Source organism: Protopterus annectens, chromosome 8.part0 (genome assembly GCF_019279795.1).
Source record: "Protopterus annectens isolate FY-2018-M chromosome 8.part0, PAN1.0, whole genome shotgun sequence".
NCBI classification, from domain to species: domain Eukaryota; kingdom Metazoa; phylum Chordata; order Ceratodontiformes; family Protopteridae; genus Protopterus; species Protopterus annectens.
Genome location: NC_056741.1, coordinates 645718274 through 645741546, shown reverse-complemented (window position 1 = coordinate 645741546; position 23273 = coordinate 645718274). Strand labels below are relative to the sequence as shown.

The window sequence follows — 23273 nt, the reverse complement described above, 5'->3', positions numbered from 1 at the left end:
AAGCTAAGCTACAATTCATAAGTTGAAAAAATTGTTGGGTTCATAGGTCATAGATATGTTTACTACATAGCTTAAATCTTTTGGTTGATTGTAAATATCTCTGTAATGTCAGGGCCATAAAAACAGAAATCAATGACTTCTGCAACAAAGCATAGAGCTGAGGATTCATTATACACAACACAAAGATTATCCTCTTGAAACTACCAGCTTTCAAATAAAGTTAAAACAGTAAAATTGAAAACATTAGTAGCCTATGTCATAACAAACAAAATCATTGTTAACGAAAAGCATCTTCACATAATAAACAGTGGCCATAATAAACAGTGGGTTTATGTAAACAAATATTGTGGAGAGAGCTCACTATACATCTCCCAATGGAAAACACCAGCCAATGACCATTTTCAGGTGTACATCCAATCGTTCAATTCCTTCGGAAATCCTGGCCAATCATGACAAGAGTCAATGACTTCCACACCAAAGTGTAAAGCTACGGATTCATTACAAACAAATACAATGGTAGTCCCATAAAAAACAGCTTTCAATAAAGTTATATCAGTAAAATTGAAAACAGTAGTTGCCTATATCATTTAGCAAACAAAATAATTGTTAATAAAAAGCATCTTCACATAATAAACTACAGTAGCCATGTACCAGTCATTAAGGTTTATGGAAACAAATATTGTGAAGAGAGCTCACTATAGGTCTCCCAATGGAAAAGACCAGCCAATAACCATATTCAGGTGTATAACCAATCGTTCAATTCCCTCGGAAATCCTGGCCAATCATGACAAAAGTCAATGACTTCCAACCAAAGTGTAAAACTACAGATTCATTACAAACAAATACAATGATAATCCTATGAAGCTCTATTGAAAACTGACATATACATTTCAGGTAACTAACTTTCAATAAAATTAGAAAAATAAACTTAACCATTAGTAATCTATATACTATACAGTGTAAAAATATTTATCAGTAAAAAACGTCTTCAAATAATAAATAGAAATGGCCATATAATCAATCTCATAGTTTATATAGATGATTATCATGGAGAAGACTCATTATTGGTCTCCTAAGGGGAACCGCCAGCCACTGACCATTGTCAGATATATGACCAATCATTCAGTTCCCTAGAAAATAATGGCCAATCATGACAAACGTAGCCAAAAGACTATGAAACCCCTCACACCATCTCAGTGCAATCTAGCGAAAAAGACTTTCTCAACAATATGCCAATAACGTTCATGATGAAAGAACAAAATAAACACTCATTGTAGATAGTAGTAGTGGATAAATCAAAAAAATAGAGTCCATCAGACATACTTAACAGAATCCAATCAACATAGCTTATGTAAATAAGTATTATGAGAAAGTTTGCCATTGGTCTCCCAAGGGAAACCATCAGCCACTAACCATTCCCAAATACATAACCAATTGTCAAGTTACCTAGGAAATAATATCAAATCATAACAAATATATCCAAAAGGCTACACAATCAAACCCCTCTTGGAAGGTAAGCAAAAAAGATCTTGCTAACCATACACCAATAACTTTTGTAATGGAGAACCAAACTAATATTCATTGTAAACAACAATAATAAATGGATTAAGAAATATATATATATATATATATATATATATATATATATATATATATATATACAATATATATTGTGGTCCATCAACTACGTTGGAAAAGACTGGCCTCTGGTAGCTATATGGCAAACAACAATAATCATAAGTAAAGCTCAAAAGGCATAAATGATCACACAAAAACATCCTAACCAAACCAGTTAACTTTTATTGGGGAAAAAGCAAAAATAACATTATACCCAAATAAAAACATGCCTTATTAACAAAGGCAAAAGACAGGTCAACAAGCGTCCGCCCAAAATATCTTGGCATAATAGTTTAGCTTAAGCTGTTTAGCAGGCAAAGATGTCATGCCTTAATGGCAAAGATAAATAACATGCCAAAAAATGATCACCAAGAAAGGGAAATGTAATGGAAGTAACTAGCCTACCAATATGAGTAAATAACAAAAAATCACAAATAAAAAAAAAATCACAAATAAAACAATCAATAGTAGCAATAATTAAGCAATTAAAAGATCTTTCTATCTGCAATTACGGGCCATAAACTATGTGACAAGTTAGAGAAATCCATTCCAGATGTACTATTGTCATCCAAGGAGAATTGGTGTAAAACCATGTCAGACATGAATATATCTAGCATAAACAAAGTCTTTACATTGATGGACAAAACAACTACGTCATAAGAACCTTTATGCACAACTGAATATAATTAAAGCAAGGCAAGAACTTATTTATGGAAGCCTCTTAATGCTCAGACATGAACAGTGTCTTTGTATTGGTAGGCAGAACAGTCAACTATACCATAGAACCCCAGGTTCTCAGTTGCATATAGACCAGAGAGTGACATATAAGAACCTCTTGATGTTAACATTTACTCAGTCTTCTTGCCTTCAAAATAGGCCTTCAAAATAGGTTTAAGTGGAACCACATTATTTATTCCTGGAGGGCAATGAGCTCTAAGGTTCACAATCCATTCAATTTCCTTAACTTCAGTGTGGTTCACAACATCTCCTTTGTTGCTGTCTGATGAATACATTATATTGCTTAGAACTTAAAAACTATGGTCAGGAAAAGTAGCAATATGCACTGATAATGCATTGTTGGGATCACCATTTCTTATATCCCATAGATGTCGTAAAATTTGATTTATCAAATGCTGGTTGGTTTTGCCTATATAAAAGGCTTTACAATTAGAACAAGTAGCTAAATAAATTAAATTCTGTGTGTTGCAATTAGCATATACATCAAAAATATATTGTTGATTGGAGACTGGATGAAAAACAGTATTTCTGCCATCAATAGAAGTGCATGCTTTGCATTGATGGCATCTAAAGGTACCCTTTCTATTCGACATAACTCATCTAGTGAAGCCATCTTTTTGACAAACAAGCCATTTAAGATTCTTTCTATTTTTAAAGCAGAATCTGGGGTGATCCCCTACAATATCTTTAATCTTGTCATCTGCTGTTAAAACTAGCCAGAATCTCCTAATAGTCTCACAAATACGTTTACCATCATTAGTGAAAGTCATCAGGCACTTCATGTGTGAGTGATCATTTCTAACTTTAGATGGTAAAGAAAAATCAGCTGGCCGGCTAAAATACGGCTGACCTTGTCTACTTCTAATAGTGTTAATATCAGTGGTCAGTTTAAGGTCCATATCCTTATATCCCCTTGATTTCAGATTGTATCAGTGGTCAGTTTAAGGTCCATATCCTTATATCCCCTTGATTTCAGATTTTACTGCAATTGAGTAAACTCTTGGTGAAAATCATGTTCATTGGTACATAATCGAGAAATTCTAGTAACTTGATTCTCCATAATATTGAAGACATGTTTAGGATGCATGCTCTGTCTATGCAAATAATGTTTTCTCCATGTATCTTTTCTGTGGAGATTAGTTTGAATTCCATCCACGGGGTCTAACAAAATCTTAACATCTAAAAAAATCAACTCCTTGGTCTGAATAATTAACTTTAAATTTCAAGTTGAAAAGCTCAGGGTGAGGTTGAAGGATATGTAGATTCTGGAAGGGATCCAAAAGCCAAAGGGGCTTTAGTAGCTGGTACCTGAGTAAGGGGAAACCATATCTGTTGTGGCCAGTTCAAAGCAATGTGGATTACCCTTGTTTTGCATGCGACTTTCTACAGGAATCTGGAAAGATGGGAACAACATAAAGAAGACTGGGAGGCACTGTCAGACAAGAACATCTCTTGGTGACTGTCCTGCTGGAGGAGTTAACATAAAGTTGCTGCTGCATTTGGTGTTGCTGGAGAAAGCAAATGATCACTGCAACACTGGCCCCAGCAATCAAAAATCTGATAAGCAACATTTTGAGAGAACAGACCACTGATGGGGCATCAGAATTGTCTGCTGAGTCTTTTTTCCAGGAGTGTGCATTGCTCTGAGAAAGTTGTATGAAGTGATTGCCCACTGCCAGACTTTCATGGCCTCTTAGTAAAAGGGGTAGGACTTGTTTCCTCCTTGGTTGTTGAGATAACATACTACATAATGTCTGTCTTGATGAAAATCACATATGGAAGTAGAAGGGCTTGAAAATTTTGCAATTCCAGAAGGACAACTCTCATTTCAAGGATTTTTATGTGAAGTTTGGCCAGCCCCCCCTTGAAATGTCCCCTACCCTAAAGAGGAGGCATCCATGGTGATTGTTGCTCCTGGAGGAGAAAGACCAAATGGTCTCCCAAATGAAATTGTGGAAAAACTGAGCAACCACTTTGAAAGCCGTGTACAGTTGTGTCAAAACTACTTGAGTTTCTGGGTGATCTGATATTTGGGACCATTGAAATCTTAGTAGCCATTGTAAAATGTGCATGCAATAAACCATGGGAAACCATGATGATAGCAGATACCATGAGACTCAGAACCCAAAGCCTCAGAAATACTGTGGGAAATGACTGATTCAAGAGATGAAGAATAGATGCCTTGAGTATCTAAATTTACTTCAAAGGTAGACTGATCACGTGTGCTCTCATATCTAGATGGCATCCTATAAAGAGTATGGACTGTACTGGATACAGACTGGATATTTTGTAGTTCACATAAATACATAATGATAGGCAGATATGCAGCAAGTAACCTCTCTGACATTGCTAAAAGACTGCTTCATTGCAGCAGTGAGGAGCCAGTTCTACCTGTATGGGAACACTCTGACTCCTTTGAGTGTAAATCCATGTACTTGGTAAATACATGGGGAAGGGGGACTGTGATGAGACCAAAGGGAAGGAATCTGAAATGGTAGTGACTGGTCCCAGTCAGAACGGCAGGAATCACCTGGATGCCTTGGCAATCTTGATGCTGAGGTAAGAATTCTGGAAATCTGTCGATCACACCTAATTGTTTAGATTTAGATATGAGAGAATGTATAGTGCTATGACCATTCTGAAAGGGGTATTTTTGACATAAAAGTTTAGGCTGCTGTGACCCAAAACAAGCCTGAGGCAATTGTTTTTCTTGGGTGCCAAAAATAATCTTGAATAGATTTTGGACCCTCTCTGGTCTGGTAGGACCTTTCGGATTGCTCAATTTTCTAAAAGAGAAAGAAAAAAATGCTTCTTTTTTGGATACTTTTTGTTGGTGGGATGGAACATCTAGAAGTGGCCAAGTCATTTGAGATGATGAATCAGAAAAGAGTATAATATAACCTCTGGATATTATGTCTCTTACCCAGTGATCCTGTGTGGTCTTCAGCCAGGCAGAAGAGTGTAGACAGAATGAGAGGGAGAGATGGTCCCTGACTGCTTCCCCATAAGGATACTGGTTTTGTTTGCCCAAAAAAGGCTCAGAATCCCTGGTTCTGCAGTCCTCTGTGACATCTGGATCTGTGCCCATTGTTTTGGCCTCTTCTAGCATGGCCGTCCCATATGAGGAGAAGTCAGAGGGTTGATGCTTTGTCTTCTTAAACCATAGAGAATTGAACCCCTCCTGATTCTTACTGAAGGATCACTAAGACATTTCAAATTTGACTCTAGTGGCAGACAGACTCTTGCCTTCTTGCTCACACTTCAGTGTCAAATAGGATGTTTATGAAGGATACTTTGAAGCTAGCTGTAAAATCATATAGGTAGAGTCAGGCTAAATTTCTCACATTGATGCTTTTGCCTGCCATCTTAACTGGCCCATCAGCTGCAGTGTGCATCAGCCTCATGAGGAGGTTAGAGATATTTACTGTTGAATCCACCATAGTCCGTATTTATTAACATGACTCTGACATAGGGGGGGGTTGTCAGAGAAAGAATAAAGTCTGTCTGTCTGTCTACATTCATCTGGAAGCTTTTTATGTGCAGCATAACTGAATGCACTTAGGCAACAGTGCCTAAGGTATAAGCAGACTTTCCTATTTTGTTTATCCCACATGACTCCTTGTTGGGCAAATGGACAGCTCCTGCTTCATCAGAGAGCTCTTTTAAGTAATTGTTGTTACAGTTAAGGAGTCTACCAGAGAGACCTTTGCTAGTAATTCCTATTCTTAGAAAACAAAAGGATTTTATCTGGAATCCTGGGAATAGGGTCTGCATAATCAGGCTCCTGCCATGCTTCTGCCTCCTCATGGCTAAATCAATAAAGTGGTAGCAGAAGAAACCACCCAAGAAGAAGAGGATGGAGAGGGATATACCTCAAGCATTTCCTCATCCTGTGATGGTGGGTCTGTGGGGAAGGACCCCCTATGACTAATCAATTCTAGGATTTTATCAAAGAAGGCATCGTCTGAGAACTGTGGGGAAGCCCCTCAATCCTCCAAGTCAGTGTCTGAAATGACATCTTCCAAGGGGAAGTCTGTGTCTCATCTTTTTTAGGGATGTTGGGTGGAAGAAAATCTGAATCCTGAAAGGAATTTGATGAATTTTGTATCACTTCTGATGTACCCATTGGAAATCTAATGATTAAGCTTAGACACAGACGGCAGGGTGTCTCAGGATGGAGCCAGCACTAGCGGAGGCTCTGCTGATCTTGCTGGAGAAGCAATCAACCTCTTTCTGACCTTGAATGCCAAACCAGGATAAACCAGTACCCAGGCGACTTTCACTGGTGTGGCATCCATCACTACCAAAAGTAGATGTAAGCGGCACCAAAGAAGCCAGCCACAAAACCAAAGACTCAGACAGCCCTGAGGAGCACATCAACATTGGTGTAGTGCAGCTGAAGGTCTCAGACACTAAAAATGGAACCATCCATGATGACACCAAAGACACTGATGATGAACTCTGCCTAACATATAAGGCCATGTCAAACCCAGAGTTGTTGAACATGCTCCACTTAATGAAATCTCAGTCCGTCTGAGCTACACACTCTAGGGACCTAAACCTTGTCACGACAATAAACAGAACATGCTGGAGGAGTAGATTACTGTCCCAGAGACTTCCCATACTCTGGAACAAGCCACCTATCTATATCAAACAAAGCTCCTCATTAGCACTGTTCATGAAAAATCTTGATTGGATGGGAAATATGAAATTCACCCCGGGGATCACTTCTGTGGCTCTGCTCGACAGGGGCACAGGAAAATAATCTTGGGTGGCAAAAGCCAGGGTACCTTTTTGGCTAGGCTTATATAGGCCCTAGAGCCAATAGCCTAGTACCTAGCTATGAACTGGCATTGAGCACCCAGCCCTGTGATCCACTTGATGATGAATGCCTTCATATCAATGAAATATGACCAATAGGAATGGATTCCTAAGGACAAATCTCATTCAGCTCTTGATACAGACTCCGCTGGTTGACTCAACTCCAAAATCACCAGACCCACAACACAGACCAGGGAAGTAGCCAATAAAGGGAAAAAGGGCCACCCTGCACTGCCATAAAAACAGAGAAGAAAGAGATGAATTCAATTTGAGCCTTAATAAGGCTGTCATCATACCTTCCCAGTGTAACTCACTAATACACCTGAAGGATCTGAATGAGGAGGTAAATGGTGGTCTCAACACAAAGCAAGGTAACTCCTTCTCAACAGAATGTCTTCTGGTTGTAGTTTTAGATGACTTGTCCAAGATTATAATTATATAACCTGATGGAGAGAAGAGGTCCAGGGTTACTGTTTATGAACACTTGAGGCTCTGGATTCAACCTAAACACCTTCAGTGTCGAAGAAGAAATGGAACAGTCAGATTTCCATTTTCTGGTGTCCTGATCTTTACTTTCCTTATTCTTTTCTCTACCTTTATCCTTTCTTGGTTTGTACAAGGCTGGATCTGGGGGGCGACACCTACTAAAAGTTTGTTTCATTACTCTGACATGAATCTTGGACCAAAGACCTTACAAATTGTGCCATCTACACATACCTCCAAAGCAATGCATGGGTGCTACAATATAGTGCAATGATAAACTAGATTAACCCCCTTATCCTGTTTATATCCTCCACTGTTCATAGGTAGGTACTATGCTATTGGCCCTGGGGCCTATATAAGCCTAGCCAAAAAGGCACCCTGGCTTTCGCCACCCAAGAATTATTTTCCTGTGCCCCTGTCAGGCAGAACCACAGAAGTGTTCCCCAAGGTGAATTTCCTATTACCCATCCAGTCAAGGTTTTTCTTGAAGAGTGCTAATGAGGAACTCTATTTTACATGGGTAGTCTGTTCCAGAGTATGGGAAGTCTCTGGGACAGGAATCTATCCCTCCAGCAGGTTCTGTTTATTGTGGTGACAATGTTTAGGTCCCTAGAGCATGTAGCTCAGAGGGATGGGAGGGATTGGGATTTCTTTAAGTGGAGCATGTCCAACAGCTCTAGGTTTGACATAGCTTTATATGTTAGGCAGAGATCGCCTCTGAGTAGACAATATGCAACGGAGTAAAGCTGGAGGTTTTTGAGACTGTCTGTGTAAGGCATCTATTTGAGGCCAGTAATCCTCTTTGTGAGGTATTTTTGCAGCCTTTCCAGTTGTTGTAGATGTCTTGTGAGGTACTTACCAAAAGGGGCGTTGTATGAGTAGAAGGGAAAAATGACCTCTTTTCTGGATGAGAAACATTTTGTGATGAGGTGTGCCACATAGAAGGATTTCCTGAACATTGTGGCGATGTGATTATCAAAGGAGAGACTACTGTCCACCTGTGTCCCAAGGTCTCTTATCACACTTTCGGTGTTAAGTAGACTACCGCCTATGTGGTAGTTCATGGGTACAGAGTTTTTACCAAAGGGGTTGGCAATGCACTTTTTGGCTTTGATACCAGGCATCTGTCTCAGTGAGGCCCTTTTGTTGGATGTCCACATTGTTAGGACTTTTGATTATGGCTCCTAGTTTGCAGTCATCTGCGAATTTAGTTAGCCAAAGACTTTCTGTATTGGCCTGTACTTCATGTAGATACCAAACAGGAGAGGACCCAGGACTGAACCCTGTGGTACTCCACTTGTCACTGGTCTGAAGTCTGATTTGGAGTCTGCTACTTTCACACTGTGGGTTCTGTCAGTAAGTCAGTTGGCAACCCATCTTGTGACATAGGGATTTATACCTAGTTTAGTGAGTTTATTTATAATTCCAGAGTGGGGGATGGTGTCAAATGCCTTGGCGAGATCTAGATAGGCTGTGTGAACCACCTTACCTTCATTTATGGCTTTGGTGACTACTTCAAAGAAGTCTTTCAGATTTAGGAGACATGATCTGCCTTTTACAAACCCAAACTGTGGGGTCCAGAGTTTGGAGATCTCCAATGTCTTTGTTTATGAGTTCCATGATGATATGTTCCATGGCCTTGCAGACCAGGCTTGTCAGGCTAATGGGGCGGTACTTCCCGAGGTCTGTTGTGCCCCCCCCCCTTTGTGGAGTGGGATAACTGTCACGGTGCGCCATTCAATGGGCACAAAGCCTGAGGTGAGGCTATGATTGAACATGGTACTTAGGTGGGGTGCCAGTTCATTCTGTAGTTCATGTAGAAAGTAGCATGGGATGTTGTCAGGTCCCATGGATGTTGTGTTCTTGGCTTTGGAGAGTGAGGTTTTTACCTGTGCAGCCATGATTACAGGAACTTTGCATTCCTCCGGTATAAGGATGGGCCTTTTGGGGGGTGAGAGGGGGGTAAAGTTAGCACTGAGCCTATCTGCCAGGATGTTGGCAATATCAGTTGGTTCTGTATATTTAGTGTCATTGTGCTGTAACTCAGAGCAGATCTGAGTGTTGCCATTGAGATTCTTGACATAGCTATAGAATGCTTTGTGGTTGTCTTTAGAATCAGTGGCAATTTTGTTTTCATAACTAAATTTGGAGGATTTTATGAGGGATCTCAGCTTTTTACTGAGGCTGACCAGGGAGTTCCTCCAATTATGGGATTTTACTTTTTTTTGCAACAGTTTCTTTCTTCTGTTGTAGAGTTTGTTTATGGCAGAAGACCATCAGATTGGCTTCCTTTTTTTGTAGGATAGCATCTTGGTTCTGTTGGGGATAGCACGATCCATGCACTCATGTAAGTGCTTATAAAGTGCATTTGTGTAGGATTCAGCAGTCGTACCTCTATTGTCCATCTGGACCTGCGGTGGTGGTGCTGCGGTTGCATTGTCGCCTCACTGTAAGACGCTGTCCAGTTCGATTCTCAGCTAGAACGCCTTCTGCGTGGAGACATGCATGAATGGGCATACCTTCGTTGAAGGTTGTGCATCAGAGCTGGTAACTTGGCACATAAAAATCAACTACCAATCATTAGCGGACTAACCGGGAAAAGCCGAAAGACCAAACCTCTATTGTCCATCTGCATGGGTGTTGTGAAGTTTGCCACTTCTGTCTTAAGAAGAGTGAAGTTGGCTTTGGAGAAATTTGTTACGGTTGTTTTCCTAATGGGGGTGGGAGCGGGATGTGGATGTCTATCTGTAAGGCACATTGTCCCACAATGCTGTGCTCCCTAGGTGCTGCCACTTGATAAGCACCATATCTTTACATGTGATGCTTAGTACATCACTTAAAATAATTAACTGTTGCTCAATGTAACATTAATTTCACTGTAGTATACAATGAATACATATTAGTAGATGTGATTTTATTTGTGAATTGTGCATTTGTTCATGTTGTACCCAAGATGCTGTCCACACTGCTCAGTTTTTTTATGAAAGACATTTCAGAATTTTGCATTAACCATATATATCTTGTTTCTGGTTCCCTTTTATGTATCAGAATTACATAACTATGCCAAACTTACACACACATATAGAAAACTGTATGAATCCTTTACTGTGTACACATGACTTAACAAAAAATGATAACAGACTTTCTGAATCCCACACTTTGAATCAGGCTTGGAGTCTGTGCCTTAGACACAAACTTGCACTATGAATACTAAGCTTTATGAATCATACATTGAGTACTAGTTACACAATGTGTACCATGCTATTCACTGTACATTGGGCTTTATGAATCTCACCAGCACAAAACTCTGGCATAGTGAAGTAATAGTAAAATAATGTTGCACGTCCCAATACACAACATGTGTGGTTAAAACTTAGAAACTACTGGACGCCTTACAATATTTTATTTTGACCAGAGCTGAACATTAGTAATTTCCTGTCCAAATTAACAGGAAAATGTTCACAGTGAAAACTTCTATACATTTAAACTCATACCTTTTAGAGGCATTTCATGGACTTTTCTTTTTAAGAGTATACTACATGAATGGCATCACCCTTGAACTGCTCATATTTATTGTTGTTGTATCTTTCGGCTTTTCCCGGTTAGGGGTCGCCACAGCGGAACTCCAGTCCGCTAATGATTGGCAGTAGATTTTTACGTACCGAGTTGACAGCCCTGATGCACAACTTTCAACGAAGGTACACCCATTCACGCATGTCTCCTCACAGAAGACGCTCTAGCTGAGAATGAATGGGACAACGTCTTACTGTGAGGTGACAACACTACCGCAGCACCACCACCGTAGTCAACTGCTCATATTTATTATGCATAAATATTTTATCAATTATTTTACTAGCATTCTATTTTTATCAGTTTTTCCTGTGACAACCTATATTTCTGTAGGCCAAAAACAAAATACTAAAGGCAGGTCAAAAGGCAAAAATTCAAACCAGTATCAACTGACCACTGCCTGTATATGTCCAAAATTTTCTTTAATAAGATTAAGTGCCTTTGTCTCACTCAAAGTTTAAATGATAAAAATGTTAATATTAATGTTAATGATAACTAATTTTTTTATATTGACAAATTGAGCAACACTAGCATAAACATTTTTTTATCGTTTATCTTTTTTCCATTTAGTTATTTTTCAAAACCTTTAATTACAGGCTTATTAATTCATGATAAATGCTTATTTGGTTTATTAACCTTATTAACTTTAACAAATTCAGTGACATCTTATCATCCCTTTAACATCACCTGAGGATGTAACACAAGCTTTTTTGCACCTTTAGAATGATATAGTAAGCTGATTTATTACTACTATTTGAGCATCGTTTTTTATCATCCTATGTCTGGGGTGTCATATTGTGTAATGCTGCTAACAATGTCTGCAACTTATTTGTTTAGATTTGTAGGGGGTATGATCATTTTATGATATATTGTATGCTGACTGATTCATATGGGATATTTAAGTTACATAAACAATGTGCGTGTGTTATTCAAATGAAGTCTCAAGTGAGACAAAAGCACTTAATCTTATTAAAAATAGATACTTTATTTATTTCTATATTCTGTATACGGTGCTCATACATTCTATTAATGAGTTATATAGCAACCCAATACTGAACACAGATCCCTTCCAACCCATTATTAAATATTTATAACATTCTTCTTTTGGGATAAGTGAAAATTGCATTTGAAGAGGAAAAAACTTCTCAATATGTCTTTGGATTTCACATTGTTGCCACAATTTATGCACTAAGAATAAAATATATGCATGTTTTAACACACCCTTTACAATTCTCGGCATGAATGGTCATAAATATAGTCAAACATAACCTTATAATAAAAGAGTAATTCAAATCCATCCTGACCTTTGGGCATAGCATTCAACCTGTTAGATCAAGAATCAGGGACAAAGCCAAAAAAAAAAAAGGGGGATAAAGGCCACAAATGAGGGACATATTAGAAAGTTAAAAGAACAACAAGTTTTTTTCTTTATCACATCTTTTCTGGAGGATCTGAAGTCCAAAACTGAAATGTGTGTCATTATTTAATGATTATAATCTTCAACAGCTTTTCAGAAAGTCACACACTTTACAAGGAGCAAACCAAACATATGAGGTAAAAACAAGAACATTCTGCAAAATCAAGGGCAGTTGCGAGCTGTACATTTAGGTGATTTGAATGAAATCTAAACGATGACAAGCCTACATCTGCCATTTAAGTATAGCAAATAGATCTATACTACAGAGCTGCTAAAGGAAGTACAATCAGGGAGTAAGAACTCAAGAAATAATTATCAACAAGTGGTCTGTTAGTATAGCACAGTGAGTTAAGAATATTAGTTGTGAAATTATGTTATCCTGACGCTGTGCATGCCACTTAAAATCTTTTCTGGGACAATATCTAAAAGATGAATTTATTCTTAGTGAGCTTACCACAAGTAAATAAGATGACTTTAAAAATATATTTTTTCCAGAAGTTTTCATGAATGGAAAACAAAGGATAAAGTACTAAGGAAAGCTACATTAAATATGTTTGAAATGAGCATAAGCAAGACTGTACTAAGTTTATGATTTGAAATAAATTTGCCTTACCTCTGTAACCATTGAAAGGCCTGCAAAGAATGAAAGAACTACAAAAGCAAGACTGAAGAGTTCCCTACGATTTCCTTTCCTGAATACATTGGGGTAAAGATCAACCACAGCTGTCACCAAAGTTTCTATGCCAATAAACTGCAAAAGAAGAAACAGAAACCAAATCGCATGAGAAAATAATAAATGACTTTTGATTTTCTGTCATACCAAACTGCTGTTCTGCCTTACATTCTTTGCACTTGTGCAAGCTAGCCACTTCGCACAACAATGAAAAGTGACACATTTCTACTATTTCCCAGAAGAAAGGCAATTCAGTAAATCTGTCACCATTCTTCAGATTAAGCTACTGTGTAATAACATGAATAAATTTACCAAGTTGACTATAATTAAAAACTAAAATAACATTTCCTGCTCTGTTAGTACAAAAACTGTATTCGTTTAATTATAGGCTATGCTGCTTCTATGCATCCAAATGCTATGTTTGAAAATGTACTTAATCCAGTTAAATATTTATACAGCAGGGACTGAGCATCCATGTACATTTCTCATAGCAAGCTCAACACAATAATAATCAATCTGCTCCCCCCCAAAAAAAAAAATTAACCACTGAATCCTGAAGTGCGATTTACAGTATCGTAAAGAAACCAACTTGAGTACTTTTCCTGAAAATAGATGCATTCACCAGAGCACAGTGCTCTAGGAACAGATTGAAGGGATTCTCAATCTAAAACTTTAGACTTCAGTTAGTATCTAAATACAGTCAACTAACAATGGCCTGTACCCTAAAGTGGCCATTTTTATCCATGTTTGCAGCAAAAATGACAAGAGCATATGTTCAGCTATACTTGCAGTACTGAAAAAAACCAGATGTTAGTATGTTTTTGTTTTTATAAAATAAGGGTGCAGTAACTGTATTTAATGTACTTTTGATGTAAATCACCAAATATGTTTATCCATTGGCTGTTTTTTTTTTATAAAATAAGTGTGCAGTAACTTTATTTAATGAGCTTTTGCTAAATCAGCAAATATGTTTATCCATAGGCAGCTTTTGTTTAGAATTTGAGCTTCATTGAAAATAAGCCAGTTTAAAATAACACTGGTTCATCCAAAACATTGTCTGTGCCTAAACATCTGTAATTTGGGTATCCCTAATCACATGTCCTTAATTCAAATTCAGCCATTATGAGAATTTTATAGATGTACCTGACTGTCAATCCCAAGGAGAAGAATCATCAAGAAGAAGCAGCAAGACCAGAGTGGAGACAGCGGCATCAGAGTCACAGCACGTGGGAAAGCAATGAATGCCAGTCCAGGTCCTGTAGCATGAAAACGTAGATCAGTAAATAAACATCCTGCAAAAGGCATGTCACTACTATAAACATACTGTAAATGGCTTCATATATTGATTTTGTATAAAGTAATATATTCTAGGGATTAGAACTGACGAACTATGACCTGCAGGTTCTAGTTAAATGTCTAGTCTACAACAGAAGTAAGCAGTACTCATCCTGCTCTGTACCTGTATTTTCATACACAAGTTTAATCTTTCTTCATCATCACTTACATTTCTTCTGAATATTCACTGGGTGCTAACAAACACTCATTTAGTACTCTAATGCACTAACAAATCTAGGTGGCATCACATGTGAGTTTTTAAGAAACTCTGTTTTGCAACCTGCAGGTATAGTCCCATTAGTTGGGAGGTGGTTGTTGAAAGAGTCAGACTGAGTGTTTAATGTCCTTTATTTTTAACGTTATGGCAGGTAACTAAATATTATACATAAAAAGTTTATCTGCTTATAGTAATAGATCTCATTGACAGTAGTCCACTTTCTTCCAAACCAGTAAGATTTATACCACAGGAATTAGTCATCTCTACATGTAAAACTTTTCCAGCCTCTAACTCCTCCACTTACCCACAATGCATTACAGTTCTCACCAATTCCCTAGATCTGTAACGTTCTACTCAAGAGCATACTACCAAAGAAAAAAATTAATTACTGCTTAGAAAAAAGAACATAGAAGAATAATGTACCTCGATTAACATTGGTATGTGAAAAAAGATGGACCACTCTCTCTCATGCAAATCTGTTATGGTAAGTACATAACTTTCATATCTGATATGATATTGTCCATCTTCTTTCAAACAAGCAGGGCAAATTCCCAAGCCCATACCCTGGGTGGTTTCAAGGAACAATATCTTGAATGACTGTGGCCTGAAGGATGACCTAGTTCTAGAGATCATATCTAGCTCAAGATCTTCTGCAAAAGTATTCACAGAAGCCTGGGGCAGAATTATGCAAATAAAAGACATGTGTGAATGGGCATGCCTGTGTTGAAGGTTGGGCGTCGGGCTGGCACCGTAAAAAAAAAAAAAAAAAACTACTGCCAATCACTAGTGGACCGGAGTTCCGCTGTGGCGACCCCTAACTGGGAAAAGCTGGAAGAAGATTCTTTCTTGAAAAAAAGCTTGAAAAGTAACTACTGGCCTGGTTCAATGAGCTGTAGGCCTTACCAGTACACTTGCTATATTGTATGTAGCAAAAATTAATACATTCAGAAGGATACCCAAACAAAATGACTTGATACTGCAGTGTCCAGTTTGCTGTATGCATTGGAAATGAATATTTGTGAGTCTTTGACTAAATTTGTCCTGTCCAGACAGAACCTGACAGCCTACGCACACCTGTACAATGCATTATATATGCTTTCCTTTACTGGAGTAATTCGGAAAGAATGCAAAGTAAACTTAATTCACTGATTTCAGGTTTGACTCATTAGCAAGCTTGGTCATAAAGGTAGCATTTACCTACAAGGCCACTCTATCCTTATGGAAAACTAAATAAAGAAGGCTGAAACACAAGTCCTGCAATACAGAAAATCTTGCAGAACCGGTAGCCACAAAAAAGAGTTTTCCATGACAGATATTTCTAGTCAGCTTTAGAAGTCAGTTCCAAGGGTGCCAGTGTTAATTTTTCCAATGCGTAATATAAATCCCAGGAGGGTATTGGGCCTTGGCATGGAGGACTAATCCAGAATATACCCCCCGAGGAACATCCTCCTAACAAACCTTAAAGGAAGCAGGAGAAGAATGATTGAATTATTGAAACACAATGCATCTTGATAGAAAATAATTCAGGGCCATGTCAAAAATGTGGGAAAGGTAATCTAAAATAGCAGACGTAAGCACTGAAATCCAATTCAGTTCAGCTTTATTGTCATATGTACTATATGTACACATAATACAATGAAATTCTTATTTTGCAAATCCTCCAGCAACATATAAAAACACAACAATTAACAAGAAGTAATGTAAGACAACAAATAGGCAATAATATAAATACTAAACCTTGTGGAAATATCCCAAGTAAAATACTGTGCTTATTTGTGTTTTTAATTCTATTATACCTCCTGGCAGAAGCTAGAATTTGGATTATTTTTGAAGGATATACAGCATCTGTGATTATCAATGTAATTAGAGTAACTATATTTTCATCCTAAGAGAGTGAAGACTTGCATGAGGCATGCTTTGTGTGACTTGGCAGGTTTCTGAAAGGCCTCAGTCACAGAGGTTTCTCCAGTAGATGAGGTCAAACCAAAGAAAACCATACTTGTCAAAGGCAAAATGGGGCTATCAGAATGCCTTTGAACTTGCTTTCTGAATATAGTTTTGTATATTGGAAGGAAGGAAATGTATAGTGTGGTCCTTGGAATCATTTCTGAACTACAGCATCCCTGGGCTGCTGCATTTGGCATTGATGCAAATACAAACAGTTCACATCAAGGCTTCACCCATCAATGGAAGACCGTCCATGCCAGCAATAAAATACAGACCACTTATGTTTCATCAACATGCAGTGGTTAACGTGCTTGGATGACACATGCCATTCCCAACCCTTCATATCTTTTTGACATAGATGACAGGAATGAGTACTACCCTATTTATTTATATCCCATACCACTGCCATGTTGCCAATATAGACAGCAATAACACCTTGGCAGGGGAGTATCCTCTAAGGTCTGTAATGTGAGGAAGCCTCTAGAATACTATTTAGACTGGCCTCTCACTATGACCATGCCATGGACTGTCTGCCCTAAAATATGCTCCCCCACCGTAGGGCACAGCCATCTGACAGCTAATATAGGGCTAGGAGGTGAAGAGATTGGGAGGTTGAAACTGCCACCACAATTGTGTCATGCATGCCCTGGAAATGTTGATCATTATGGGACAAGAGGACCGTGCACTATGAACATTACATCTTCAAAGTCCACTGCACAGCCTTCATGTGAAGTTTGGCATGAGAAGCTAGGTAAATAGTGGCTGCAATTAAGTCAAATGTTATGTGACAAACAGCCATTTAACTAACTATTTTTAAGTGAAGGAGCTGATCTACTGCATGTTAAATGAGAAAAATGCATTCTAAATAATAAAATGCCTTGCCAGATTGAGTGCAAGTGCACAGCTTACAAATGTTATAGTCTGAGACCTGCATCTGTGACTTTATAATTATCACAATGATTCTCAAGGACTGGAGCAGGTAAGTTAACAAATCCTGTACAGAAGGTAGATCCTCTGGTTTTAGAGCAGCTAGGAGGCAGCTATCCATATAAGGAAATACCTTTACACATTCCAGCCTGAACAAAGTCTGGTTTTCAGCTCTTTATCTGTTAAATTTTATGCCATCTTGGTCATATCTTCTGTTAGCTTACACTGAAAACTTAACAGTGAGAAAAATAACTGATTTCCCTAATAAACAAAGGAGAGCATGAATATACACACTTCCATAAGTAAATCAATAATCTAGACTACTTGCCTGGGTGTGGGGTGATTTATAGGACTCCGGTCTGGAAGCCTTTCACAGATCTGCTGCAGTTATGATAGTACCAACAACAAAAGTCTTAACTCAAATAATCTAGTCTTTAGAAGAATGGAGAATCTAAAATCAGGCTCTCTCCATGCTTCCATAATGACAAAGACCATCTTGTCTACCAGGTTAAAACCTCCAGATCACCAGTGGGGAGACTGTAAAGCTTTCTACAAGATCTGTTTTTGGAGATGAGAGGGATTCTGTGGGCCATCTGTTTTCTACATCATTTCTATTTCCACAAATCTGGGGTCATATGGAAAGGATAAAGGAGAATCTATCATGTTTCTGTCAGAATCTTGTCTGGAAGACTCCAAATGAAAGTCAATATGCTTTCTCTTACAGCAATTTTTCTTACCATTCCACAATGAAAAGATTATACAGAGGAAGAAAAGGCTGCTGTATAAGCAGACCTCCTGTGGTAATCTTACTGGTGACTATCCAATCCTCATTCCAGTTGGTGGGATGAACAGAGGGCAGCAAAACCAGAAAGAAGAGTTTGTTGATTCAAAACCAGGATGGCTGCAGGAACAGAGTGCCCCATGCAGAAAAACATGCAACAGCAATATGGCAGTAAACACTGGAACTGCATGCAGAACCAAATGAGCAAATGGTGACTGAGAATATAATCTCAGTATTAATCTGCACTGATGCTAAAAAAATCAACATCAAACTCAATAGGCAAATGTTTGTATTTGTACAAACCCACAAGGCTTAGTTAGACAATTTAAGCAAACATTTTTTTTGCTCTCCTACCTCTCCTACAGGAGCTTGACTGATGGTACCTTTACCATCCTCTAGTTTGCCATTTAATTCTGGGAAGATGCATAATGTCCATGTAGAGAGCCAAAATTGTCACCCTTCCCCCAGGAAGAGTGAACCAGCAGCAGACACTTATTCACATCTCCCTGACCAGCTCTAGTCAAAGCAGACTGGTAACAGTTGTACATATAGTCAAGTATTTTGATGATGCCAGCCTTATCAATAATATTAGAAATGGATGCATGCCAGAAATGGCTAGAAGCAGTGTTTGTACATGACTGAAAGAACCTTCAGAGATGTACTGACCAGCAATGGCAAGGATGATAGATGTACCATCAGTCAAGCTCCTGTAGGGCAGAAAAACAAAATAACACATTTGCTTCAATTGTCTAACCAATTCTAACTTGTATCTTACAAGAGTAGGTTTCTTAATGGAATCTAGCATGGTATAATTTTGGAAAATGAATGCTAGGTCAGTCTCTTGGAAAGGGAAATTCCTTTATGATTCCCCCCTTTTCCTTGATTCCTTAAGTTCTTCCTTGACAAAAATCAGAAAAAAGCCATACAGAAGTTTAGATGGGTAGAAGAGACCTCTTAATAAAATGAAAGAGTTTACTTCCCTAGGGCATAGTTCAAGTTCCAAGGAGATAGAATGGGTTTCCTTGGTTGGCTAATGTGAAGGATGCCTTTTAAAAACTGTCATCTCAAAACATGCAGAAAAAGATGAATCCATTGGCAAACCATCAGATATGACTGGCATACATGCTTTAATACAAGAATATATCAGTCTTGAGTTGAGCAGCTCACACAGATAGGAAATAACAGTTGATAATTGTACTTTTTTGAAACCACATAGACAACTTTTTTCCATTGCTCTTGGCCAGATGAAACAAAATGAAGAACCAATGTGGTCTAAGCAACAAGGGGATCACCAGCAGCATCTTTGGGTTATCCTTGATTATGAGAAGAACCTTAAGAGCCAAGGTAAAGGGAGAAGTCATAAAGTAATTTCCCTTTCCAAGAGATTGACATGGAATGTTAGACAACATCTAAACTGTTTATATCTAAACTGCTTAAACTCTAGGCTCAAGAAATAATCAGAACCTGAACCATCTCTGTTACCCTAAAATTTGTCTCCATGCTAATTCTGTTTGGGTCATACAACTGTTTTCTGAAAATGTATGTCCTTGCCTTGATTACTGTACTCAAAGAATACTTACTATTGCATTAATCTGTACAACATCTCAAGCCTAACACTTTGTAAATATTGTTACTAGTTTTAATTTTTTTATGACGTTTTTCCTTCTTATTGTAATTATTGTTAACTCATTCTACTTTGTTTTGGGAGCTTTTCTCCCCAGGTCTCTGCTGAAAACGGGCCCTGTGCCCAGCTGGACATTACCCGGTTAACAAAAATAAATAAATCATTTTCCAAGCCTCTGGGCATGGGACTCTGGGGCAGAACAGTCTAAGCTGCTTGTTCTGAGTGGAGTCAAAAATATCTGTCTGTGGATTTCTCTACTAAGCTGAAGAAGTCATCTCAGTTGAGCATCTGTTTGTGAGGGTCTGCCTTGCATCTGCTCAGGTAGTTCACCTCAGAATTCTTCTCTGAACAAATATAAACCAACTGAAAGAAGAGATTATGCTAAATAGCTATCTGCTAGACTGTCCTTGCAAGTCTGCAAAGATGACATTGTTTCGTTCCTCCGTGTTTGTTTGATGTACTGCCTTAAAGTGGTATAGTCTGTAAGGATTTGAAGGGTACCTGAAGACCAAAGACAATATAGAAATTATAGATCCAGGATTAGGGTGTTAATTTCCTTAACATGTATGTAGTAAATTCTCCCTTATCTTCTACAAATATTGTAGACTGTTATACTTTCTGAACATGTCTTCTAAGCCAAGTCTGAGGATTCAGTAGAAAAGAACCCATGGAGTGAATGCTGTCTGAGTGAGCCACCAAATGAATTCCTCCCCATACAGGCAAGTGGAGAATTAGGAAGTTAGTAGGTGGCAGTGATGTCTCCAAAGTGACTTAAGGTCCAACTGAATCTTCCCTCATGTCAAGTCTAGCAACAGGTATCATTCATATGGTTGAAGCCATGCTCCCCATGGCTCAAAATCTTTTTGCAAAGGTCAACTCTAGTGGAAGGAGAGACTGGAAGTAAGAAGTCAGAAACTGTATGTCTTAAGGAAGAAATGCCATCATAAAGACAGTGTTGGTAGAATAAAAAAAAAAAAACAGGTCCTAAGAGGGCAGGAAGACAGATTTCTTTCAAGTTCAGGAAAAACCCAAGTGAAGAAAAAGGTCCATTGTGAACCTGAAATCTTGAATAAGCTTGAACAGGCATGAAGAAGAAAAATGTCTAGGCAAGAAAATATATGAATATCCTGGAGCTTGCGTAATGTAGTAAAGTCAAATGGCAAAGCAGAAAACTGAAACTGAAATTCTAAGACACTGAATCTTACTGTTCTGTCATCTGCTTCATCCATTGTCTGGCAGTGGTTATTAGTATTACTCAGTGAAGTCATTTAAAATGTTATTTGTTACATTTATTAAATAACTCCATTGCATGTCTGTCTTTTCACTGAATAGATGTTTTTGCACAGAACAGGAAGAGAAATGTGCTATGTACAGAGTTATCATGTGCATGTTTCTGCATATGCAAACAATCTCAGTGAAGGGATGACTTTGTAGTTCATGTCAATAACTGAGACATTAAGCAATCATATCTGCATATATTTATTTTTAATTGAGAAACATAGCTCTTAACCTCTTAGCACAAAAACTCTGGACAAAGCAAAACATAATGGGGGGACAAAACCACAAAAATAGGGATAGATTTTAAATATTGCTCTTGTAAACTTAGAAAGTTGCTAAAATAAAAGGTCTTGTGTTACCATACATTTTATGAAGGATATGGTGTGAAACTCAAATACCTGTCATTTAGTGAATTCAGTTCTCACTGATTCACCACATAACTCCAGAAAATCGCAAATTTTATGAGGCACAGACCAAAAATAGGAGGCAAAAATCTGGACTTTCTGTGACAATTAAGTGGCCACTTCCAGGATGGACCTGGAGTCTATTTCAATGTGGAAAGCCCCTGAGAAGCAACTGCCCTAGTGGAATGTGCTTTAGGCAGGAAATTAAGGTCCTGCCATAGTGTGAGCAGTAGAAAGAGAGAGCCTTTGAAATCCAGGCTGCAATAACTTGTTTGGAGACTGTCTGTCTGTCCCAGCTTGGGGGGCATAAAAGATAGAAATAGCTGGTCAGTTTTTCTGAAGGATTTAGTTTTATCCATGAAAAATCTGAGTTGTCTGTGAGTTTCTAGAGAATGTAAGATCATTTCACCCCTGTTTTGATGATTGGGAAGGAAGCTGGGAAGATAAATAGCCTGATTGTGTGACAGCTTGTTCACTACCTTAGGCACGAAAGATGGGTCAGCCCTGAGAGTCCTCCTGCTCTTGTGAAAAATAAGAGAATGGGGGAGTGGCCATGAAAGCTTGTAGCTCAGAAACTCTTCTGGCAGATGGGAAGGCTAAGTAGAAGTTAGTTTTTGCAAGTACAGAATTTTAGGGAAGTGGAAGAAGCTGGTTCAAAGGGAGGCAGAGTAAGTTTTTATAACCCAAAATTCAGATCTCAAGGAGGAGAGATGGTGTCCTTGGAGTTAAGATGCAAAAAAAAGAAGAGCTTTATTTCCGACCTAGCCATAAGTGAAGAGCTAAGATGGAGACATTGACAGCAGACAAGTAAGCTTTTATGGAAGTGTAGGCTAAGCCTGATAAAGAAGTTTGGGAAGGTATTATGAAACAGTAGGGACCTGTGCTAAGAGTGAATCCTGACTAGGTTTGCAGCACCAGAAGGAAAACCTTTTCCACTCAGCCATGTAAGATTTTCTAGTAGTGGGTCTCATAGTTTCTTGTAGGACTTGTACAACCTCTTCACAGAAGAGATGTCTTTGAGGAAATATATTCCTGTCAACTATAGGGTCAGGTTGAGGTATGGAAGATTTGGGTAGAGCAGCAATCCTTCTTGCTTAGTTATCAGGTCTGGCTGTAGAGGAACTTCCTTTGTCAAGTGAAACAGCAGGAGGAACCAATGTTGCCTTATCCAAAATGCATGCAGTAAGAGGAGTTTGGGTGTTTTCTTTTGTACCTTTTGAAGAACTTTTGGAAGAAGAGCCAGAGGAGGGAAGGCATAGAGGAACTTTTCTGTCCACTTGAAAGAGAAGACATATGTCCTCCAGGCTGTGGAACAAGGATCCCTGCTGCAGAACTGGAGGAGCTGATGGTTACTTGGAGATGCAAAGAGGTCTATCTGAGGAATGCCACACTGAAGTGTGATGTTGAGGAAGACCTCTTTGACCTCTCTGGGGCTCCCCCA

At 38.5% G+C, this 23273-nt stretch overlaps 1 protein-coding gene across 3 annotated transcripts in view; it reads right to left on the bottom strand.

Moving 5' to 3' along the window:
• LOC122808962 (sodium- and chloride-dependent GABA transporter 2-like) overlaps positions 1-23273 on the bottom strand; it is a 1071132-nt gene that overhangs the window by 292281 nt on the left and 755578 nt on the right. For all 3 annotated transcript variants that reach the window (XM_044080126.1, XM_044080127.1, XM_044080128.1), the window contains 2 exons: positions 14463-14575; positions 13260-13397 (listed from right to left, as the gene is read on the bottom strand). In XM_044080126.1, the coding sequence (XP_043936061.1) occupies positions 13260-13397; positions 14463-14575 (251 nt within the window). The remainder of the gene's footprint in view (positions 1-13259; positions 13398-14462; positions 14576-23273) is intronic.